The sequence below is a fragment of the Dicentrarchus labrax genome, unplaced genomic scaffold (genome assembly GCF_905237075.1).
Source record: "Dicentrarchus labrax unplaced genomic scaffold, dlabrax2021, whole genome shotgun sequence".
NCBI classification, from domain to species: Eukaryota; Metazoa; Chordata; class Actinopteri; family Moronidae; genus Dicentrarchus; species Dicentrarchus labrax.
In genome coordinates, this window is record NW_026136709.1 from 17,830,488 (window position 1) to 17,852,531 (window position 22,044).

The following is a 22,044-nucleotide window of genomic DNA, read 5'->3' on the forward strand; positions in this document are numbered from 1 at the left end:
AACAGCATTTAAAGGACCAGTTTGTAGGATTTAGTGCCATCTAGTGGTGTAGTTGCAGAATACAACCTCCTCGCCTCACCCTCCCATTTCAAGCATGTAGGAGAAACTAAGAGAACCCGCTCCCCCTGAAAATAACAAAAAAACACGATTCTTATTTTCAGGTGATCATACACTCATGAAAACATATTTATGACTATTATATTCCACTTCTATATATCCCCCAAAATCTTATGCACTGGACCTTTAAATGACTATATTTTAATATATAGTGTATTATAACTAGACACTGACATGTAGTTGTACATAAAGTTATATATAAAGGTTTATGTAACCTAGACATCTAAAAAAATATGTTTTTCAACCACATGTAGCCCAGCCGGTGAAAAGACACCCACCAAATCCATGCCTACTGGGACTGCTGAAAGTATTATACCTGCACATTATAGCATGGGTGGCCCCAGTGGGAATTCAACCTTTAAAATGCACCTTCACATACACCTATGTTGTACTAAATATAGATCAAGCTGCAGCTCAACCACGGCGAGGAGGGACCTGCAACTTTACTTTGACATGATTTAAATGAGCTATTGTCTTAATGTGTTGGGCTCAGGACTGTGTGCAGAGGACTTATGCTAATGAGTTATTTTAAAGTGTAAATAGGAAATTAAACGCACACTGAATCTTAGAAAGGTCGGACAGCCTCACCCCGCTCCCTTTGATGAGAATGTATTTAGTCAGGCAGACGCCGCTTTCATGGAAATCCGGGGTGAAGTTCCTCCCATTCCTCTGAACAAACTAATTAAAACTAGCCAAACTTGTGCGGGTATCAGAAAATTAATTGCTATTAAGTGGGAATTGGAATGTCCCACCATTCATCACTGGAGAAATCCTTTCTTCTGTGTCACTTTTTAAGATTAATAGACTGAAACAAAACAATTAGGGCCAAATTTAAGTGGAGATGCGATGCTCCTCACTTAAAAAACGCCTGTGATCATTGCTGGTAATAACTCATCATGTTTCAACAATGTGTGTTCCAGCGCCTGAAAAATTAACACTTTAAAGCTTTGTTGGATTTCAGAAAAAAAAAACACATACAAAGAGCAGAGTCTATCAAGAGGCTTTCGCTGATAATCTGGGCTACCATGTTGCTGTGGCTATTTTAGTCTATTTCACATCAGTGTAATTACCTTCAGTGAGACTTGTGCTAATGAAACAATGGGCCTGTCCTGCCTATTTGTGCTTTAATGGGCTATTGTCTATGTTCGCACTGCCTAATTAGTGCCATAGCTCTCACAGATCACGATACTAAAGTCTGTATTTGTGGTCTTTATTAGTTCATTTAAATTTCCTTGCTGTTTTTTCTATTTCTGTGGCGTTTTTCTCATTAATCAGAAAGATTTTGAACACTGAATCTTATGTTTCATACAAACCATTTAATTGTTAGTTGTTGTATCATACTTCTTGAGCTGTCATTTTAGTAGATTGCCAATAATTGTGTCAATTCAGAATATTTTTTTTTATTGTATTGTATACTAATTCTGAGAAATAAGATTACTGTCATTTTTGTTCACATCCAGAATCATTGTTCTCCTTAGTGTCTTAACATGTCCTAAAGTAAGTTTTCTGTTGCACAGGCATTTTTTTCGTGAATCTTATATTCACACTTCAGCCCTCCCCTGTGATAGCGTCCCTGTCAGGTGGCCCCGAGGCGTGTCGGCGATAGTTCAACCCCAGTTTTGGAGCTAGCTTTTATTTCCAATGCCGTCAGTCCGGCCTGTCTAAACCCTCCCTGGCCACAAGAATTAATGACGCGGCATGTAACCAGCCATCCCGTTCATAAATCAAGAGGAAATTAGAGGGACAGTCCTGCTACGAGCCAGGACGCTCCTCTCTCTGTCTCCCCGGTTGGCCGATTTATCATTTGGGCTGTGCATTAATAAACACCAATCCCATGAGGCTTTGCAGTGGTGGGACACTGGCCCTGCTCCTGGGCTGTGCCCCTTTCTCCTAATTCACCACAACTGAATTCTCCTAATTCACTTCTGGTGGATTTGGCTTGTTTAAATTTAAGTGTCAGATGTGTCAAATTTTGGATATAGAAGGTTGGATTTATCCAAATCAGGAAGATATGGAATTATTTATTTTTTTAAGATTATATGTATGTGTTCCAGCTGAATGAAATAGTGATAAATCAGATATGTTGAGGAGCACCACATGACAAACTACATTGTATTTAATAATTGTGTGCGCTCAGGGATTTGTATGTGTATATGTTTGTGCCCCCCTCCAACACCCCCGTCACTAAGACATAAAAAAGACAGATTTTCCATACAATGACAATGTAAAGGGGGTGTTGCTCTCCATACAGCTTCATGCCATAGTCAAAACTCAGGCCTACGTATGCCAGAACACCACCGCCGCCACCACAGAGGCATCCACACACACATTCACATCCACACACTCTGATTACCATGTGAATGGAGCGTTCTGTAATCGTTGGATGTGTCAAACGAGAGATGGAGCATTTACGTTTGGGAGATGGATGGATTGTGGGGGACGTAAATATGGAGGGGGGTTATCGGGGCTGCGTAAGCTGGTTTTGTTTGCCTTTATAAAATAACTCAAAATGTTTTATTTCCAAGTCTTGAGTCACAAAGTCATTGTGTCAGTTCATGCACAAAGCCCGACATCCCCTCAGCGCTTTTTACCCCTCCTTCCATCTCTCTCTCTTTTTCCCTGTCTTGTTTGTGACATCTCCATGTGAAAAGACAACAAAAGTCATGTTTTAATCTCTACCCGTGGCTCATTGTATGTGCAGAGAGAATGGTTGTGCCGTTTCCGCCTTTTACCTTTTCAAACCCCCTTTTAGTATTTCCAGTCAACACTGATTGCATTTGAATAACGAGTCAAATTGGACTTGATTAAATATTACCATACACAGTCAGAGCATTTCTCCAACATAAAAGGCATGTTTTCTCATGGATGAAATGCAAGCAGTGCATCAAGTGACAGCTGAACACTCATTCAGATGAGCCTTTTGTTTGATGATTGACAAAAATGTCATCTGTTGGGGTTAGATTAGGTTAGAGTTTGGATGAAGTCAAACAGAAAAGCATGTGTAAACCATTAAATGCTCTTTTTTTGATCTGTAACTAATTTGTAGGAATTTAGCTGATGCTCCTCTCCAAAAATGGCGGAATGAGGGAGCAGATAAGGGTTCATTTACACTTTGCACAGGGTATTTTAACCTTTCATGTTCACAGAAGCCACTTGGCAGTCATTCTATCCCCTCCTCTTTCCTCATCCTGCAGGCTCTCGTTTCTCGAGCCCACGGCTGCCATCACGGCCCAGCAGGAAGCGCCCCCTGCCCATCTCGCCGCTGTCGGAGCACAGCTTTGACCTGCAGACCATGATCCGCAACTCGCCCAACTCTCTTGTCACCATGCTCAACAACTCCCGCTCCAGCTCCTCCACCAGCGGCTCCTACGGTCACCTCTCTGCTGGAGCAATCAGGTAAATGTCCTGCATGAATTATTCTTAAACCTCCCAGGTCATTATTATCATTATTTATTAATTATTTTATTTATCTCAAATTCGGCTTAGACATAAAATCTTTAACAGAAAACCTGCTTTACAAACTAGAAGTCGAAAATTCAATTCAATTCAATTCAATTCAATTCAATTTTATTTGTATAGCGCCAATTCATAACAGAAGTTATCTCAGGACACTTTTCAAATAGAAAAGAGGTGAGGAGGTATTTCTGGGGACTAAAAATCTGGATCTGGACCCCCCTTTAAAGTTTATCCTGTCAGGATGTCTTTCAGGAGCTGGTCATAGATGGTCATTCAGGGACCAATGTGTGTGCCAATGATGAATCAAACAGGATCTCCCTGAGGAGAATGGTGTTGTTGATCATTTTCTAATATCATTGATTGGTTGATTTTTCATACACACACTTGAAGTGCACAACCCATCAGGATGGCACCATAATGTAGTCACAATGCACTCTGCTCAGAGAAAGGGGAAAAGAAAGTGTGCGGTGGAGCAAATAAGAGTGTGTGCGTGTGTGTGTGTGTGTGTGTGTGTGTGTGTCGTCCATGTCAAACCCCCGTGTGGGTGACGATCTCCCAGCCAGCCAGTCAGCCTGCCTCCCCGGCGGCTTGTGTCAGTCATCCGGTACACCTCATGGAAACATCACATACATCACGCTCCCGTACCAGAGGCGAGCAAACGGAAGAAAAAGAGAAGAAGAGAGAAGGGAAAAGGAAAGATCCATCGCCCCACCCACAGCCATTGATCAGTGATCTGTAAGAAGAGCCTGATCAATCACACTGCACGCTCAGCCACTGTCCCAGTGACAGGACCCAAATAGCCAGAGCCAACAGACTGATGAGTGATATGACAAGCGGATGGGCCCCCAAATGTGTCTCGGCCCATTGATTTCCACTCGGCTCGTAATAAGATCAGCAGACATATGGGTCGCAGCGAGAGCGAAGCGTCAGAGCTCAGGATGAATGGAGGCCATGCTGTCGAGCCACACAGATCTGTGTTTATCTGGTGGTTCACCTGCGGTTAGACAGACCCCAGAGGAGGTTTGGTGGCTTCTGGGATTTTAACGATAAACAATGTTAGCTCAGGTTTAGGGTAAATAAACCGAGTAGACAAGTCTGTTGCAGGGACAGGGAATTAATTTAGCTTTATTTACATGGCTATACGACACACTCCAGATTGTTTATCATCTGAATCATTTGCCCAGTGGAAGAATGACATACTGCCTTACACAGACCACATGATAATTCACTGTGTGTTAACAAGCTGAACATTCAGTGGCAGGGATTTGCCGGCAGCCCCGTGGTTCCAACATTACCACACCATCTCCTGTCAGATTGTCCTCAGGGAGTAGGAACTATCCAGAACAATCCATTTACTCACTGTCTTTCCCCTTTTTTGTCTCACTGCCTTTTCAACTGATATTCTAGTGAAGTTGTATCATAGTTTTATGATTATTTTACCCAATATGACTGAACAGCCTTTTTTCTCTTCTGCTCTCTCTAGCCCAGCGTTAAGCTTCGCTTACCCTCCAACCCCGGTGGCTTTGCACGTGCACCAGCAGCTGATTGGCCGCCAACCGGGAATCGTGGGCTCTGCCTTTGGCCACAGTCCGCCCCTCATCCACCCGTCGCCGACCTTTGCCCAGAGGCCCGTAGCTGGCATTCCCCCCTCTGGGCTCAGTGCCAGCGAGCGCTCAGCCCTCTCCAACGACTCCTCACAGGTGAGAGCGGCAGCAGGCGCCTGTGCGATTCATCATCACAGGTAATAGATAGCGGCGTCGCATGCCAGCCACATCTCAGGGAAACGCAGCGCGCTAACATGGTACAGGCAGGACCCCCCCTCCATGCGCTCCTCTCCTGGGAGTTTCCTCCTACTTGTGTTGTCTCTTGTTTTTAGACTGCCGAGTGCGGCCCAGAACGTGCCTGCAGCAAACAACAAGGGGCTTGTTAGCATAGAATCCCACTGCTGACTCCATTAATCACTAGAGAGAGAACAAGGATATAGAGAGGGAATATTGACATGGATGGATGGATCCAAAGGGGATTTTTCTCTCCTTCCTCAACCCTTACTGTATGTGCGGGCCCACAATTGAAGTAAATATTCAATGTTTATTACCCGTCCTCCCCGCTGTTTCCCATTGCTTGAATTTTGTGTTATCGCGAATGCGGCCTCATTCAAATAGGGCACACCAAAATTGCCATTCCCTTTTCCTGAATAAACTAAATATTGCTTTGGGGCCACAGGCGACTCTCATATATTTCAGCGAAGATAGTGTTTCATGTTACATAGACTGACAGGATCACTACAGCGAGAGAGTCCTGTGAAAAACATCAACATTAGGGGAGTTCACATTTTCAGGGAAACCAAGGGAAACTTCTTTGATTCTTGTGAGCTTGGTATGTAACAAGAATTCCCCCAAGGGTGAATTTAAGCCAGGGCCAAAGTCAGGTCATCCATTGGTTCAGACAGTGAATGGTTCTCTGAATTGGTTCATGAGTTTGTTTTAATTGCTGTGATTAGAGGCGCTAATGTGATACAGTGAATTGCGTAGTTTTTCATTTGTACAGTTCTTGCCTAGGTCTGAGCATACGGAAATCATTATGGCGCAAACACAGTTGTTTTTTTCTGCTTGATTAAGTCAATGAGTGATTGACTTATAAGCAGCACGTGTATTTTTAATGATATTGCAGAGGATAACATAAGAAATATAAGTAACATATAAAATTAAATCTTCTATATAGTCAAATCCATGTAATCGGAAGCTCGAAATGATGAAATATTTTCTGTTTCCACAGACCAAACCAACAAGTGAGTCTGCAGTGAGCAGCACTGGAGACCCAATGCACCACAAACGCTCTAAAATGAAACCGGAGGAAGAGTTGCCGAGCCCAGGTGCAGTCAGCGTACAGGTGAGGATTTTCTGCATTTTTCAGAAAATAGCTCCATAGGATGTTCACCAGCTAGCTAGTAAATCCACATTCTGCACACAGAATTCACTGCCGGTTTTTATTTTTAGATTTTTCCACTAGAATAGGAAGCCAATGTAAAGCTGGTGGCTTGCCAAAGTGGCTGCAACAATAGACAAGCTTACCAGCCACTGTTTGTATTTATTTACTGGCGTTTTTGCTGTTTTTTTGGTGTTGGTTTCCCACCCTGCTCTTATCAGTTGCTGTACCAAAGCGAAACAATTCATTGATCTTTGGGAGACTAGAAGGAAATTGTTTTTGCTTTTGCTTAATCAAAATTTTAAGTGGCTGGAAAAAATGAAAGAGAAACGTGATAACAGTAAGTGTTTGCATCTGCAGGAAAAAAACCTTATTAGAGTCGAAACTCAGGCAGCAGCAAATTCAGCCTGAGGTGTGTGGTGGAAGCCGGGGCTCTCATGAATTAGCCCACACCAACTCTTTGCTCCAGTCAGCCACCTAACTGTGACAGTGAAATATGTCTGGGCTAATAGAGCAACCTACAGCAGGAAAAGGGGGTTAGATTCCTCAAATACTCGCCCCGGTCCTGTCGTATAACAACCCCCAAACACAGAGCAGGGCTTTCAGCGCTACATTTCCGCTCCCCACACTTTTTCTCCCAGGCAGCCAAACAAGGCCAGATTCACAGGGGCACTGCGGCTGAGACCTGTAACCAAATCTTTTTTGGCTTTGCCTTTCATGTAAACCAGCAGGGCGGTTAAAAAAATTACTTTTATGACAGATTTTGGAAGGACTGATGTTGGAGAGAGGAAGCTTTAATACTTTTATGTCGAGCCTGTTATTCAGTACATTTATTTATAACATCTTTATCACATTGTTGTGCTTGTGGAACTAGAATTTTTTCCCCTGCTGTTCCGCAGGACCATCCTGATGGGATGACCCTGGTGAAGGAGGAAGGGGACAAGGATGAGAGCAAACAGGAGCCAGAAGTGGTTTACGAGACAAACTGCCACTGGGAGAACTGTTGCCGCGAGTTTGACACACAGGAGCAGCTAGTACAAGTGAGTAGCACACACACACACACACACACACACACACACACAAACATTTCAATATCCAGAAATCTTGAAATGTTAGTCAGTAAATTATGCACAAAAAGGAACAAGAAAGGCAAAATATCTCTTCATCGCTTCCTGTGGGCAGAGAAGTGTTCACACCTGACCTCGGTTGTTCTCCAGGACCAGAGTATATTTTAGGGGAAACAGGGAGACACAGCAGGGTGTTTATAGCTGTAAGATAGGTGAAGACTTACATAAAAAGCTTTCCCGGTGCAGTTCAGAAAACACACATCAAAACTACAATGTCTTTTGGTTTGTATGCTGTGAGAGTTTTCAGTGTTTCTTTCCTCAAGCTCAGTAGATCCCAGCAACATGAACCACAGTTGTACTATTCTGCACAATGCCTCCTATCAGGCCACAACCCCTGCCTGCGAGTCTGTGCAGCAGCAAACCTACACTAGAGTCTGAGCTGCAGGCATTGACTGATACTGCTGCTGGATTCCTGATTGGATCCAGGGACGGTGGTAATGGGGCTCAAAAGCTGGAGAGCACATCTCACAGCTGAACGGGGGTAACTGATTTGGCGGTTTAAGCCTCCCAGAGTCAGGATGTGAGCTTTGTGTACTGCACTGGACCGGCCCTCCTCCTGGCTGTTATCAGAACTCTCACACAGTCTGGGAGATGGATGGCTCTCATCGTATTGCGCCAGAGGGTTCACTGTTAAGCTAAATATTAATGAAATTATGGTCGTGTCACCCCTACTGCGACTACTTACACCGACACTATTAGCTCTGCTGCTCTCTCACGGCCTGTGAACCCCTCACCCGTCATCCAACTGAGAGAGCAGACTGAAGTTAGAGGAGTGGTGAAAATACACCAATATGATGCCGTGAACAAGGGACGCCGGAGTGTACACACACATACACACACACACACACACACACACACACACATGAAACACACATCACCACACATCTGATAGAAAGATCCTCAGCTCTCCACAGCTGTCTATTTGCCGTCTTGACATTGCAATCCTCAGCCGCGGTGGTAACCCCTATCTATAATTGATATCCTCAGTGCGGAATGGGCTGCCTCCCGTGTTTGAAGGGCTCAGCTCAAAGGTTGAGAATCTTGACAACTTCTTGCCCCTGTTTCAGAGGGCGGATGAGTTAAGGTGGTGGGAGAGGAGGGGAGGATGGCTTCTTAATAGAGGAAAAGCTTGCTCACATCCTCCCCCTACTGTAGTCACACCAGGTGGCCAACTGAACAAAACAATGTCCTCTCATTCCTCCACATATACTATCCAGTCTAACCTTGCCAAGATGCACTTATTATCAGATTGCAGTGCAGACAGACACCAACAAAATCCTTATTAGTTTTCCATTTTCCCATCTTGGAATTGTTTTTTCTTTTTTCTTTTTTCTTTTTCCGGCATTTGACTTTCTGATATTGCATTTTATTTCTCATTTTCTATGCACATGCAGATATGCAGAGAGATGCCAATAAAAGTCTTCGCCTACAGAATCCCTGCCCTCTAATTCAGCAGAGCGGACGAGAAAATGCTCTTATCTCTCCACACCCCCACCCCCCTCAGTAATAGGATAAGTACAGTATTTGGACCACAGTGGCTCTCCTCTCACACTGGGAGGGGTTTGGGGGTGGGGGGAATTTCCATATAACCAAACAATGGAGCGTCCCTTCCCCCTGTACTTGTCTTCTGAAATAGCTTTTGGGGGGGGGAGCCAGTTTCTCCTTGGTTGTAACCAATTTAACCACTAGGTTGAGCTTACACATGGAATCACACTCAATGACAGCCTTTAAACATGCTACAAAATTAGACTGCTTTGTTGACAGTCTACGTCATGGAATAAATGTTTTTGTGAAGTATTAAAAGTAATGGCAGCACTGGTTCAAAGATCCTTTTTCCTCTTGTGGTTGGCCTAATTTTAGAATTAAGCCTTCACACCACCCTCATCGCTTTCCACCTTGTTCAAAAGCACTCCTGCCGTGCTCTTCATGCATATTTTTACACTCTCCAACATGCTCTCACCATGACACGCCACGGCGTTCCTTTATCATCTGCGTTTAAGCGCTCTCGGTGCAGCCGATAAGATAAACATCAGATCTATGCAATTTAGCTCACTTATCTGGCCTACCCAGTCAGCAAAAGCGAGGCGGGTGTCAATTTTAGTTTGCTGTATTTATTTCATTTATTACATTTCAACTCTATACCTCTCCATCTCCCCCTCCGCTCCACATTCTTTCGCTTCCCCATTTTTGGGCATAAACCTCTCCTTCTCTCATTTTCTCTTTCATTTTCTCTCCCTCCCCTCTTTCCCCTCGGAGGGAGCACTTTTAAAGATAAGGCCTGGTGGCTTCTTTAATGTCTCTCTTGAAGTGGGCTTTTTTCACTCTGTTTTGTCGCCGGAGATGCCAGCCCCACACTCCCATAATTCCCTAATATGGCCTTGCTCAACAATCTTTTATTATTCTCTCATGGGTCTATTACTGATACTTCACCATGGAGAAATCTACAAGGGAGAAATGCATTTTCAGTGCCCTCTTATGAAAAAAATTGTATGTAAGCTATATTGTCGTCTGTGTGGTAAAGCAGTTTTTTAGTCGAGAGTCATCAGATAAGGAGGGAAAAAGAATAAGTGTGGTGTTATGAAACTTAATTAAATTTGAATCAGCATATAAAAGTTGACAGTGACATCACACAGATTTACACGAGTTATCATAGTTTGTCATTCTTTAGCTTCTTTGTAAAAATGAACTTATCTAGGATTACTCTTCGACCACTTACAAGAGTGCGCATAACCTTCAGCTGCTGAACTATTCCAGTATTGCGAACTTGAGAATTTACTGTCACTCTGGGCCTGTTAACAGACTGATTTCTGAGGATGTTTTAGACTATATGATGGGGTTTGGTGGTCTGTATGTGTGTGTTCTCACAGCATCGGGCCTTTTCCATCCTCCACGGTCTACCACTCTGTTCCAGGTCATCTACATAGGTGGCGCTGTGATGTCCTTGTTCTTAGACGTGGAGCTGGCTCTCCCTGTGTGCAGCCTTGTTGAGGCAACTGCTGTACGCCTCCCTGGTGTTAAAGGGAGATAAATGCGGGCGCAGTCTGAAGCCAGCCCCAACCCCCCCCACCTACCCCCTCCTCTGGCTGCTGGCGCAGGCTTTTAATTGGTAAAATGCAGATTTTTTTTGATCAGGAGAAGGATTAGGCTCCTTATCTGTCAAGAGTATCTTACTCTAAGATGAAAAGACTGTGCTGAATTACACATGCCAATTCTAGCTCCCTGCCCCCTGCTCGCTCACACACATACTCTCATCTTCCCTCCTTCCCTAACTCACTAAATTTCCCCCCTTTTACTTCCTCCCTCCTCCTTCCCTCCCTTCTTTGCCTTTTTCATGCTCTTTTTCCCCCCTCTCTTTACACAAAGCACTTCAGCAACTGACATCACAAAAGAGCATATGATTTATTAGGCGGTGTTTGATAAAGCTAAACGGTGTTGCGGGTCCCACAGCTTAGTGAAATTGCCTTGTAAACAGGCCCTCTTTTCATGCACGCTTGCATTCTAATGCATGAGGCCTATGTCCCAGAGAGAGTTTGATAAGGAGACATGGAGATGGATACTGAAGTGGGCAAACGCTGGGAAATAGCAAAACTAATGCGTGTCGAGATGCGTGAGTATGAGCATTCACATAGGAGGACGGAAAATAATTTTAAATCAGAGGCTTTTATTTTTTTAGGACAACATAAAAGCTTAAATCCAAGTGTAAAATTGTTTGTGTGTTTTAGTGCTGTTTGTTTATGGATGTTTTTGCAATGCACCCAGTCGCAGAGGTTTGGACCAAAAAAATAGTGCCTGCACCTGTGTGTGTGTGTGTGTGTGTGTGTGTGTGTGTGTGTGTGTGTGTGTGTGCACTCCTCATACGTCACAGGCGGCTTCAGTGTCCCCTGTGTCCGTGTCCCTGGTGCTCCCTGTCGTGCGACTCCCTCCTAAATCCATCTTGGTGGCGTTTTTACAGTTGTTGGCCGATAAGCTGGCAGGGGGAAGATGAATAACCTGCCGCGCCGCTGCTATCAGCACCTGTTTGTCGATTTAGCCGGCCAACGGGGCCTGTCTGCTCAGCATGGAGATTATTGATTCAATAAGAATTGCCATTAGATCATGCCATTAGGTTTCTCGGCGGCCCCTCTCCCCGTGCTGTCTGTCCCCCTCTCCCTGTCAGCTCAGAGGCTCATGCATCAAACCCGTCAACGACCTCCTTCATTTGTACAAACAGGGTGTGAGTGTGTATCCGCCTGTGTGTTGAGTGCGTGCATGCACTCGTGTTGTGCCAGCCACCCGCATGATCCAACACCATGGCGCTCTCCCATCGCTCTCAGCCAGGGGATATTGAATGCTGCTCACAACAGACCGATTGCTTGCCACAGGGATTCCCTCACAGGGAGGAAGAAAAAGAGAAGACGAGTCAGGTTTTTCTGAGGCTCCGACCGAGGTGGGGAGGAGATCAATCTTGGGGAAACTTCACTAACGTCTGTGGTCATCCAGTCCCCAATCATTTTCCATGGAATTAGTCTTGTTTTGTCACTTTGAAATTAAAAAATGTCAAGTGAGAATAATGGAGGTCCTTTGCGGATATATTAGTGTCAATTTTACTCTTTGCCGTTGCTGTCGCACCCTGCTGTTGCTGCGCTGACTCATTTGTCGATAACTCCTCCTTTAGTAGTACTGGGAGGTGAGTGCAGTGGTTTTGTTGTTAGAAGACAAAATGCCTTGAAGAAAGATGAAAAATAGCCTAGTTTATTGTGGATGACATGGTCATGGTTATGTGCGGGGTCATGATCTGGCCAGTGGGCAGGGCACTGGGAAGGTACAAAGATGCCATTGTCAGTGCAGTGTCATGCCTGGAGGGGAACTGACCCTGGATACTTTATTTGCTTTGGCCCTGCGTGTTTTATTGCTCAACAATCTTGTGAGTAAGTGCTCAAAGAAAGCACGTTTTCCCCAGACATTTAAAAGCATTCAAAGTCAAGTCTCTATTTATCTCCCTTCCTTCTTCTCTGTTGCCATCCGTCCTTCCTCATTCAGCCCCAAGGTAAAAAGACTCTTCTCCGTTGCTCAGGAATGTAATAATACCGGTTTCTTTTGGTCAGGATATTGTGTCTGTCTCCCTGGGTTTAAATTGCTCCCGGAAAGGCACTTCAGAGGCCACCACAGTGTTGTCTGTAAAGGGGAGCCAGATGTTGACTCCTTCCCCAGAGGGTCAATGTCTGCATTATTTTTTTTTCTCCTCACCTCCTTCATTCCTCTGTAACATCCACCACTTGCTCGGTTTTACAAGACAGTTAGTGAGAAAAGAAGAAGAAAGACGGAGAAATAACAAAGAGGGAAGGGGATGAAGCAAGAGAAAGGTGGTGCTCACAGATATAATGCTTGGCTGGAGTTGTAAAGCCCTTGCATCTCAGATGCCTCGACTGAACTTTGGATTTCTTGCCCTATCTCCTCAACCCCCTCCCACCTCCCCTTCTTCCTAAGCCTCAGATTGGAAGTTGCCACAGCAGCACAACTGTCAGCACTTGTCATGGAGGGGTGAGGGCCCAATGTGATGCGAAGTGACAGGGTTTTATTTGAAAATCCTGTTCAGATCGGACGCTCAGACTCACAAGTCTGCCTTTTTTCCCCCGTGTTTGTGCAGATTTTAACAGTGAGGAGAGGGGGAGAGAGAGAGAGAGAGAGAGAGAGAGAGAGAGAGAGAGAGAGAGGCTGGAAAAGAAGAAAGAAAGAGTTAAGAGAAATGAGATGGATGGAAGAAATTAAATGGAGAAAGTACTACATAAAAAGAAATGGAAAACAGGAAAGGGAATGTAACATTTGCCTCTCATGTTGCAGAACAAAGATTTCCTCAAGCTGAATAACAAATTAATTCAAATCAAAATATCATTGCACTCCTTACTTCATGCTCATGCTCAGACACAGCAAGAGCTTATAGTAATGCATTGATTGCTTGGTTACAAGATTTATTTGCCACTGGATGTTGCACTAGAGCACCAGCATCTCAGACCAAAACATTGGGGGCTACAGCCAACCAGTCTCCATTGACAAAACCAGTAATTTTACAATAAACCCCCAAAATCATCTCCGTTGGTCTTTCCACTCTTCCAACAATCACAAAAAAATTCCTTTATTCACTAATGTAGATGAGAAAAACAGCAGTTTCAGTCACTCTCCTCACTTGCTGCTGTTTTAAATCTCATATGTAACCTTTAAAGTTCTGTCACTTTCATTCCTAGCACATCAACAATGACCACATCCATGGGGAGAAGAAGGAGTTTGTGTGTCGGTGGGAGGAATGCTCTCGAGAGCAGAAGCCTTTCAAGGCTCAATACATGCTGGTGGTCCACATGCGCAGGCATACTGGGGAAAAACCCCACAAGTGCACGGTAAGGATATTGCTATTTTCTCAGTTTACCTCGTTTATTTGCAGATGAAAAGCTATTTTATGTGCAACACAAAATTCAGGCTGTATGAGTGATGTCCTCTTCCTTCTCTCTTTTTCCTGCAGTTTGAGGGCTGTGCCAAGGCGTACTCCCGTCTGGAAAACCTTAAGACTCACTTACGGTCCCACACTGGAGAGAAACCTTATGTGTGTGAACATGAAGGCTGCAACAAGGCCTTTTCCAACGCCTCAGATCGGGCAAAACATCAGAATCGCACACACTCAAATGAGGTAGTGACAAACAAAAGATTTCAGACAGTTACACTCCTTTGACTTTGCCACTCAAATATGGTGTTTACAAGGAACATGTGTCTCACAGCTCATCTTTCTCCTTTCATTTTTAGAAACCGTATGTGTGTAAAATCCCAGGCTGCACCAAACGCTATACAGACCCCAGCTCCTTGCGTAAGCATGTCAAGACGGTGCATGGGCCGGAGGCACACGTCACCAAGAAACAGCGTGGAGATTACCCGCGCCCTCCGCCCCAACCACGGGAGCCTGGGGGCAACGGCCAGGGCCGGTCACCAGGGCAACTGCCCCTGGGTGGGTATACGGACCAAAGGGAGTACAACCATGCTACCTCAAAACAGGATGAATGTCTGCAGGTCAAGTCCATCAAGACAGAGAAGCCCATGGTGAGACTTTATTTAAGGTTTAATATCAGTTTCCTGATACTCACACCTTTAACAATATTTTGATTCTTTTCTAATACTTTTACTACTAATTCCTTTACTTTAGCATAGTAATTTTAACATCAGATATTTAGGTTTATGTATGATTTAACATTGATTTGGGGGCATGCACATTTAACACTGAAGTCTTCTAACGTACAAACGTTTTCTTCTATCCGATGCTTCGGCATTTCTCTCCTTCCCTTTCTAAGGACAGTGGGTAATCAGGTGAGATGGGTATCCCTTCATATTGCATCTATAAAATATTCTTTACAATTCTGACTTTTTCCTTTACTTTTCTTTTGTTTTATTGTCTGTTGGACATTTTCTCATCCTATCACAATTGCTTGACTCGACTTTCACCCAAAACTCGCCAGATTTGTTCTCATTGTAGGTTTCCCTCATCCTTCACATTCATAAAGATTATTCTTCTCATTTCATTGTACAACACTTTGAAGAGTGGCAATGATTTTTAACCAAAGGCAGTGCCTTTTTTTTCCTGAGCAATGCCCATGCCTTTGGTCAGAACTGGGCACTGAAAGTATGCCTGATACTGCCCAGGGCTCCATTGTGCAGCCAAATTCATTCACACAGTAAACAGGATGAATACCCGCTAAACACTGTTGACACTTGATGCCAAAAAAGTAATTCCATTATTCCTCAGTGCAACATAGTTCCTAAAATGTGATAAACAACTTAATTAGACACAAGCTTTTCTCACAAGAGGCCTTTATCCTATTTGTCTATCCTCTAAAAACAACACCAAACATGATTTCTCTTTTGAAATATTTTTTTTGTGTGGGTGTCCCGATTGCATCAGGGAAGGCATTACTCATGGCCCAATAATTTACAAAACTTTGTGTACTTTTTTCTAAAAAAATAGGTGCAGAAGTTGATCTCTTGTTTAAAGAACCAGCTCAAACTGCAATGATTACGCAAGATAATTATACAAACACATGAATAGAATTATGTTTCATTATGATCAGTCATATTTTATAAATGATGTTATAGAGAATGCATCCATCACAATGATTACATTATCTCATTGTTTGTGACATACGACACTATATATCTTCCCCTGTGTTACCTGAAATAAACTTTAGAATCTTTTTTCTTTTCTTTCCCTTCTCTCAATCTTCCTTCCTGGTCTGTGTCTGTCAGACGTCTCAGCCAAGCCCTGGCGGTCAGTCTACATGCAGCAGTGACCAGTCCCCCATCAGCACCTATCCCAGCAGTGGAGTCCAGCTTGCTGTGAGCGCCGGACGCTCGCCAGGGGAGGGGCTGGAGGAGAACGAGGAGAAAGAGGAAAACGATGAGGCGGATGAGGAGTGTGAGGGTGAGCCAGCCCCCATCATGGACTCCACAGTCTCCACAGCAACGACGGCCATGCTGACCCTGCAGGCGAGGCGAAGTGTTGGCCGCCCCGTGCGCTGGATGGAGCACATCAAGATGGAGAGGCTGAAGCAGGTGAATGGAGTGCTGCCCAGGCTGGGGCCCGTGTCCCCTACACTGCCCCCAAAAGGTTCCACACTACCCAACATCCTGGGGAAGGGTAAGATTAACTTTTGTAAAGTTTAATTTTGTTTGAGTTTAAAGTCCAAGTGGGTATGGGAAACATTTTTCTTAATGGTTATGATGTTTTGTGATGTATTTTGACATGGCTTTGAGCACCTGTAAAAACAAGCACCTGTACACAGAATTTACACATCACCACAAATATGTGTACAAATCATGTTGTGAGAAATAAATTATCCTGAATTCCATCTTTCCGATTTTGGCTAAAGCATTCAGGCATAACAAATGCTTAAAATGTACTGTTCCGCTGGAAAATGGTATCAAAACCATATCAAGCCATATATCATATCAGTATAAATAGCATGTAACAATGTTTCATGGCAAAGGGCTGCTGTTGTCTATGGCAACATCTGTTTGAGGGATCTCTCCACACTTACATTTAACTTACTTGGCTGTTCCTCTCTCATCCTCCTGTAGCTTCTCCTTTCATTGCATAATTTCCTTGTTCTCTCTATCAGTGTCCAAACTTTCTTCATTTCTTTTTCCCTGTCTGTGTTTCCCCCCAGGATCCTGCCTGGGCAAGCAGTGGGGGGTGTCTGCTCCTCAGCCACCTGCTCATGCTGAGCTGGGCAGCACAGAGCTAACAGTGCTTAATTTGCTCCGAGACCGACGTGACAGCAGTGGTAGCACCACCAGTTCAGCCTACCTGAGCAGCAGTCGGCGCTCCTCAGGCATCTCCCCCTGCTTCTCCAGTCGACGCTCCAGCCAGGCTTCCCAGAGTGAGGGTACGATGGCAGCCGCCCACCACCGCCGCCACCACAACCTTAGCTCCACTGACTCTTACGACCCTATCTCCACTGATGCCTCCCGCCGGTCCAGTGAGGCAAGCCAGTATGGAGGTGGGACAGGAGGAGGAGGTGGAGGGATACTCTCAGGTGGGGGCTGGGGAGGTGTGGGAGGAGTAAGTATAGGAGGAGGGTCCCGGGGGATGCTCAATTTAACTCCAGCGCAGCACTATCATCTGAAAGCCAAGTATGCGGCAGCAACTGGCGGCCCACCTCCCACGCCTCTACCGAACATGGAGCGCATGAGCTTGAAGACTCGCATGGCCATGATGGATGAGGGTGGTAGCAACCACTCTTTGCCACCTCTAGTCAGGCCACATCGCTGCAGCGATGGCACCAACGGGTACACCAATGGGTATATAGGGCATGCAGGTTACAGGAGGAGGGTCTTCTATCCTGGTGAGGGACCATTGAATGGAAACAGGAGGGCCAGTGACCCAGTGCGTACGCAGGCTCCTGATATTTGCAGTCTGCCCCCAGTGCAACGCTTCAACAGCCTTAACAACCTCCACCCTCTTCCACCTCTGTCTCATCATTCTACACCTGAAACTCGCAACTTTAGCCTACAGAACTACACACGCTCAGAGGGCAACCTGCAGAGAGGCCTGCAGCACTCACCGTACACCCCTAGCATTGCAGAACATGCAGCCTTAGAAGCCCTGGCAATGGAGGACGGGGAGGCTGGCCTGTTGCTTGGAGATGAGGATATGCTACCAGATGACCTGGTGCAGTATCTCCACTCCCAGGTTCAGGTGGATGGTGGCTCCTATTTGCACATTGAGGACCAAATAGCTTCTATCCAAAGGGACACCTCCCATCCATCTATGGAGGAGATAGAACAGATCCAGACTTCAGGGTTGAATATGGCCTTCCCTGGGTCCCACAGTCTCCAGAACCAGCAGATAGTAGAGCGGAAGAGTCCTAGTAAACTTCCTATCCAGTGGAATGAAGTGAGCTCCGGGAGTGCTGACAGGTCTCCTCAGAGGGAACAAAACCACCAGACACAATGTGGAAGGTGGTCTGGCTCAGAACATGGAGCTGTATCTGCACCTTTTGGCAGGTTTGGAAACATGGTGGTTCAGCAGCAAGTGTCCCTTGATTTCCAGAACAGTTGTGCCCAGGCTAATCAGTCTCAAAGTGCTTGCTGTGCCAACCCTGGGGTGAAGCTAGAGACATCACCTAACTCCTGCATGGAGATGAGAGGTTCTGGTCACAATTCTGCAAACACCTTCGGAAGGCCAACCTTCTCACAGATCATCGATGGGCCTCTTCCACAGGGCTTCAAACAGCAGGCCTCCAATGGGCCTCAAAAACAGAGCCACTTCCAGCAGGACCACAACAGTAGCACCTCTTGCCAGGTTGGGAACAACCTAGTCCTTAGCAGGGTCTCTATGGACAACCTCTCCCAAGGAACTGCTCTTCATCACAATCGGCTGGTCCATGTCCCTCGCCCACCGATCAACAGTTACAGGAACTTGGTCAGGACCCAACAGTACCTCAATCCCGAGAACTCCGGTGAAATCCAGGCTAGTCTGAACCAGCAGCAACAACTGCAGATAAGTGGGGACCACTGTTCCCTTGCTCATCAGGTATCTGGGCTGAAACTGGAGGCCCCAGACCATGGATACTTAGAGCACGGCTTTGGTGACTGCCTTTCTTACGAACCAGAGGATCGCAAGGCCTCCTCGTTCCCTATCCTGGAGGACCAGTGCTTACTGGACTCCATGGCTGAGTCAGTGGGACAAGGTGGTGGCAGTGGCAGCGGGAACTCAGTTGCCCTTCTCTCCCCTGGTGCAGACCAGGTTACCAGCACAGTAGATGGCAATGTGCCTGTTGTATTAGATGAGGGAGTAAGTCTGGACTTTGGTGCCATCCTGGAGGATGGCTTTGACCAGGGCAGCCTGGTTTCAGGGGTGTTGAGTCCCTCCATCTTCCAGGGTCTGTCCAGGACCTCATCACGCCTGACCACCCCTCGAGCTTCTGCAACCTTTCACAGTGTGGCCCCTGGCCTAAACAACATGGCGATTGGAGACATGAGCTCTCTCCTCACCACACTTGCTGAGGAGAGCAAGTTCCTGGCTATCATGCAGTAGCTGCTCTCTCTCTCTCTCAGCTTTCTCCTCCCTTAGGACAAAGGAAAAAAAAGGAAGAGAAAAACTCTGGTGTATGTGAAGACTAAGACCAAAGTGGCAATTATAAGAACTTTATTATGTACTTTAAGTGTTGTGGAACAGGCAGTTGCCAAACTGATTTATTTTGTAAAAATGTCATCCCACACAGAAATGGGATGTGTCAAAATTATGTATAGATGAATAGTTATATTCCTTTTCTGGAATGTAGGCTATTTTTGGAAGCTCTTCTCTTTGTATTACTATGTGATGGTGAGCAAAAGCTTGCTTCTTTAAAACAGTATTCTGTGTATTGTCACTGTTTTTGCTGTACACACTGATGGTAAAAATGCATGTATTCAAGGTTAAACATGAACACTGTCTATATAACTACATAGACTAGCCCATGTGCCAAGTATCTACCGTTCTGATCTCACAGGTACAAAGCCGCTAAATCCATACAGCAGGTCAGACATGGGTCATTAATTTAACAGGCCCTGGTGATAACTTTATATATCATAGGTTTTAATAAGTGGTGTATTTACATTGGTTGTTATTTTGTTTGTATGTTACTTTTGTGAATCTGTAAATGTTTCAGTGCTTCTACCAAGTTTTACCAAGTGGTGTTTTTTGTCAAGAGTAACTGCGGTATGGTATCGAGTCCAAAAAAATGGACACATCCAAGTCTTCAAGGCACCGTAGATAGTTGTCTACTTGATATCTAAATGGATCGATTTAGTTAGTCTGCTAAGGTACTCACAAGTGTATATAACAGTGTTTTTATATTCTGTTTGTGATCATTTGATTATTGACGTTGGATTGCACGGTTGCTTGGAGCTGATATGAAAATGGACATTTTCTCCTTGATGATCAAAGGTCCCATTTGGTGCTTTATGTATGCTTACATAAATAGATATGATTACTTTGTTTTTTTGATTTTCTTAATGGCCGGCAGTGGTCCACAGCACATGAACTCCCCTCTCATGATGATAAATGCTGTTAAGTGATGTGATTTGTTTCGTAGGAATTCATCCTTCTCGTTTTGTCCAAAGCTCTTAAATTCAGAATGTGTACTGCCATCAAGTATTGCAGTGACTTTGTCAACAGTGTTAGTATTGCCTTCCAGTCTTACGTGACTGAACACAGAATATTGAGTAGTTTACCTTTTATTCAACGTCAAAACAATGAGGTACAAATTGTTTTACTGTTCTTTGGTACTTTTGTCATTTTTGTAGCTGTGCATTGATGGTGTATTTTTTTTTTTTTTTTTTTTTTGTTTTTCAAAAAAGTAGAAATCATTTCCTTTGAAGGAAGGAAATTACATTGAGGTATGTGCCTTATAAGTATCTGCCTGTTGGTAAAGAGAAAGATCACTGCCAATCTTCCATTGTGAATTATGAAAAAAATTAAAGGTAAACATTTAAAGTCTCTTGTGAGACCTGAAAAAGATAAAATGACAGAACATTTATATAAGAAAAGTCTGAATATCAGAAAAGTTAAGATTTGCGAAATGCATTCTACTTTTCTTTGATTTTTTTTTTTTTTTTTAAGTTTAACAATTATTGTGCTCTTTTATATATAATATGTAAATACAATACTCTTTCTGTAGGTTTAGCAGAGGATATGGGGAGTATCCTGGGGCCAATAAAGAATTGACTTTGAAAGCAGGGATTCCCAGGCCCTGGGTTGAGGCCAGACAGATCTGGCTCAGAGCGGAGCTTCAAGGGCCCAGCACTGCCCCTCCGCCAGAAGAGCCACTTTGCTCTTTTATAACTGACTACAAATGTTTGTATGGTTTTAATAAAAATTGAAATTATATTTTAAGTCTCTTTTCTTCTTTATGTGCTGGGTTTGATAATATATGAACTGCATTAGTTTGAATTATGGTTTTGTTTCTATGGAGACAACAACCTTAGATAGAGGATAAATAGAATAACGACTCCTGTACTTGTGCACACACTCAGTGTTACTATAAATCAAACCACATCCAAAGAAACATTTTGCAACTTGATAAAACTGTTTCAAGACAGTACATAAATATATAATCTGATGTTCCTTTAGATTTTTGTTTGGGAATACGCTAATCTCATTAAAAATAAAATAAACACAAAGTTCAGAGATTACTCACCAATAGTAACTTGATTTGTGGAGAATATCTCGAGCTTCTGATGCCCTCTTCTGATCATCACAAGAAATTACAATACATTGCAAGGTGCGAGCTATGCAGTGTGATTTTCATCCACATGAATTGGATAACATGGTAATAAATCACTTGTTTGGTTACATATTTACATTAAAAGCAAGTCAAGCCCCTCATCTCTCTGCTGAGATTAAAGCCAGTAGATGTTACTATCCCTGCTCTTTAACACACACATCTTCACCAGTGGTTATTCCCTTATAGTGCACATGTATTTACAGACTCTTTAAGGCTGACGGGCCATCAGCTCGTATCAGAAGTCCTTTTAGTGCATTTAAGGCAAGCGCAGAGAGCTCTTGCATCACTCCCTAACTTTCCAGACGGAGAAAAATGGGAATCTATTCTAAGCGAGTCTCCCATTATGCTTTTTAGAAGCTCAACACAAGTGCAATCATGTGACGGAAATGAAGGGTACAGTTAGACTTTCCACTGCAGAGAGGGAGCATGAGAGCTGTAAATTGTTACAACTGGATACGAGATGGGCCGTTTTTACTTTTGATGCTCTGGAGGCTGCAGCAATATCCCCTTTCACTTACTTGCCATCTTCAGACTGCACTTAATGGGGTACTAGGATAAAAAAAAAAAAAAAAAAAAAAGATCCCTTTTTGGACAGCTAACATCCAGTTGTGAAATCTATACACATGTTCCATGACTGT

At 44.2% G+C, this 22,044-nt stretch overlaps 1 protein-coding gene across 1 annotated transcript in view; it reads left to right on the forward strand.

The window, feature by feature from the left end:
* Positions 1-21,009, forward strand: part of gli3 (GLI family zinc finger 3) — a 91,910-nt gene extending 70,901 nt beyond the window's left edge. Inside the window, exons 7-15 of the mRNA XM_051410510.1 lie at positions 3,312-3,513; positions 5,057-5,273; positions 6,349-6,462; positions 7,398-7,538; positions 13,847-13,996; positions 14,119-14,283; positions 14,397-14,687; positions 15,885-16,275; positions 16,805-21,009. Of these exons, the coding sequence (XP_051266470.1) occupies positions 3,312-3,513; positions 5,057-5,273; positions 6,349-6,462; positions 7,398-7,538; positions 13,847-13,996; positions 14,119-14,283; positions 14,397-14,687; positions 15,885-16,275; positions 16,805-19,176 (4,043 nt within the window). The 3' untranslated portion in view covers positions 19,177-21,009. The remainder of the gene's footprint in view (positions 1-3,311; positions 3,514-5,056; positions 5,274-6,348; positions 6,463-7,397; positions 7,539-13,846; positions 13,997-14,118; positions 14,284-14,396; positions 14,688-15,884; positions 16,276-16,804) is intronic.
* Positions 21,010-22,044: the final 1,035 nt, after the last annotated feature.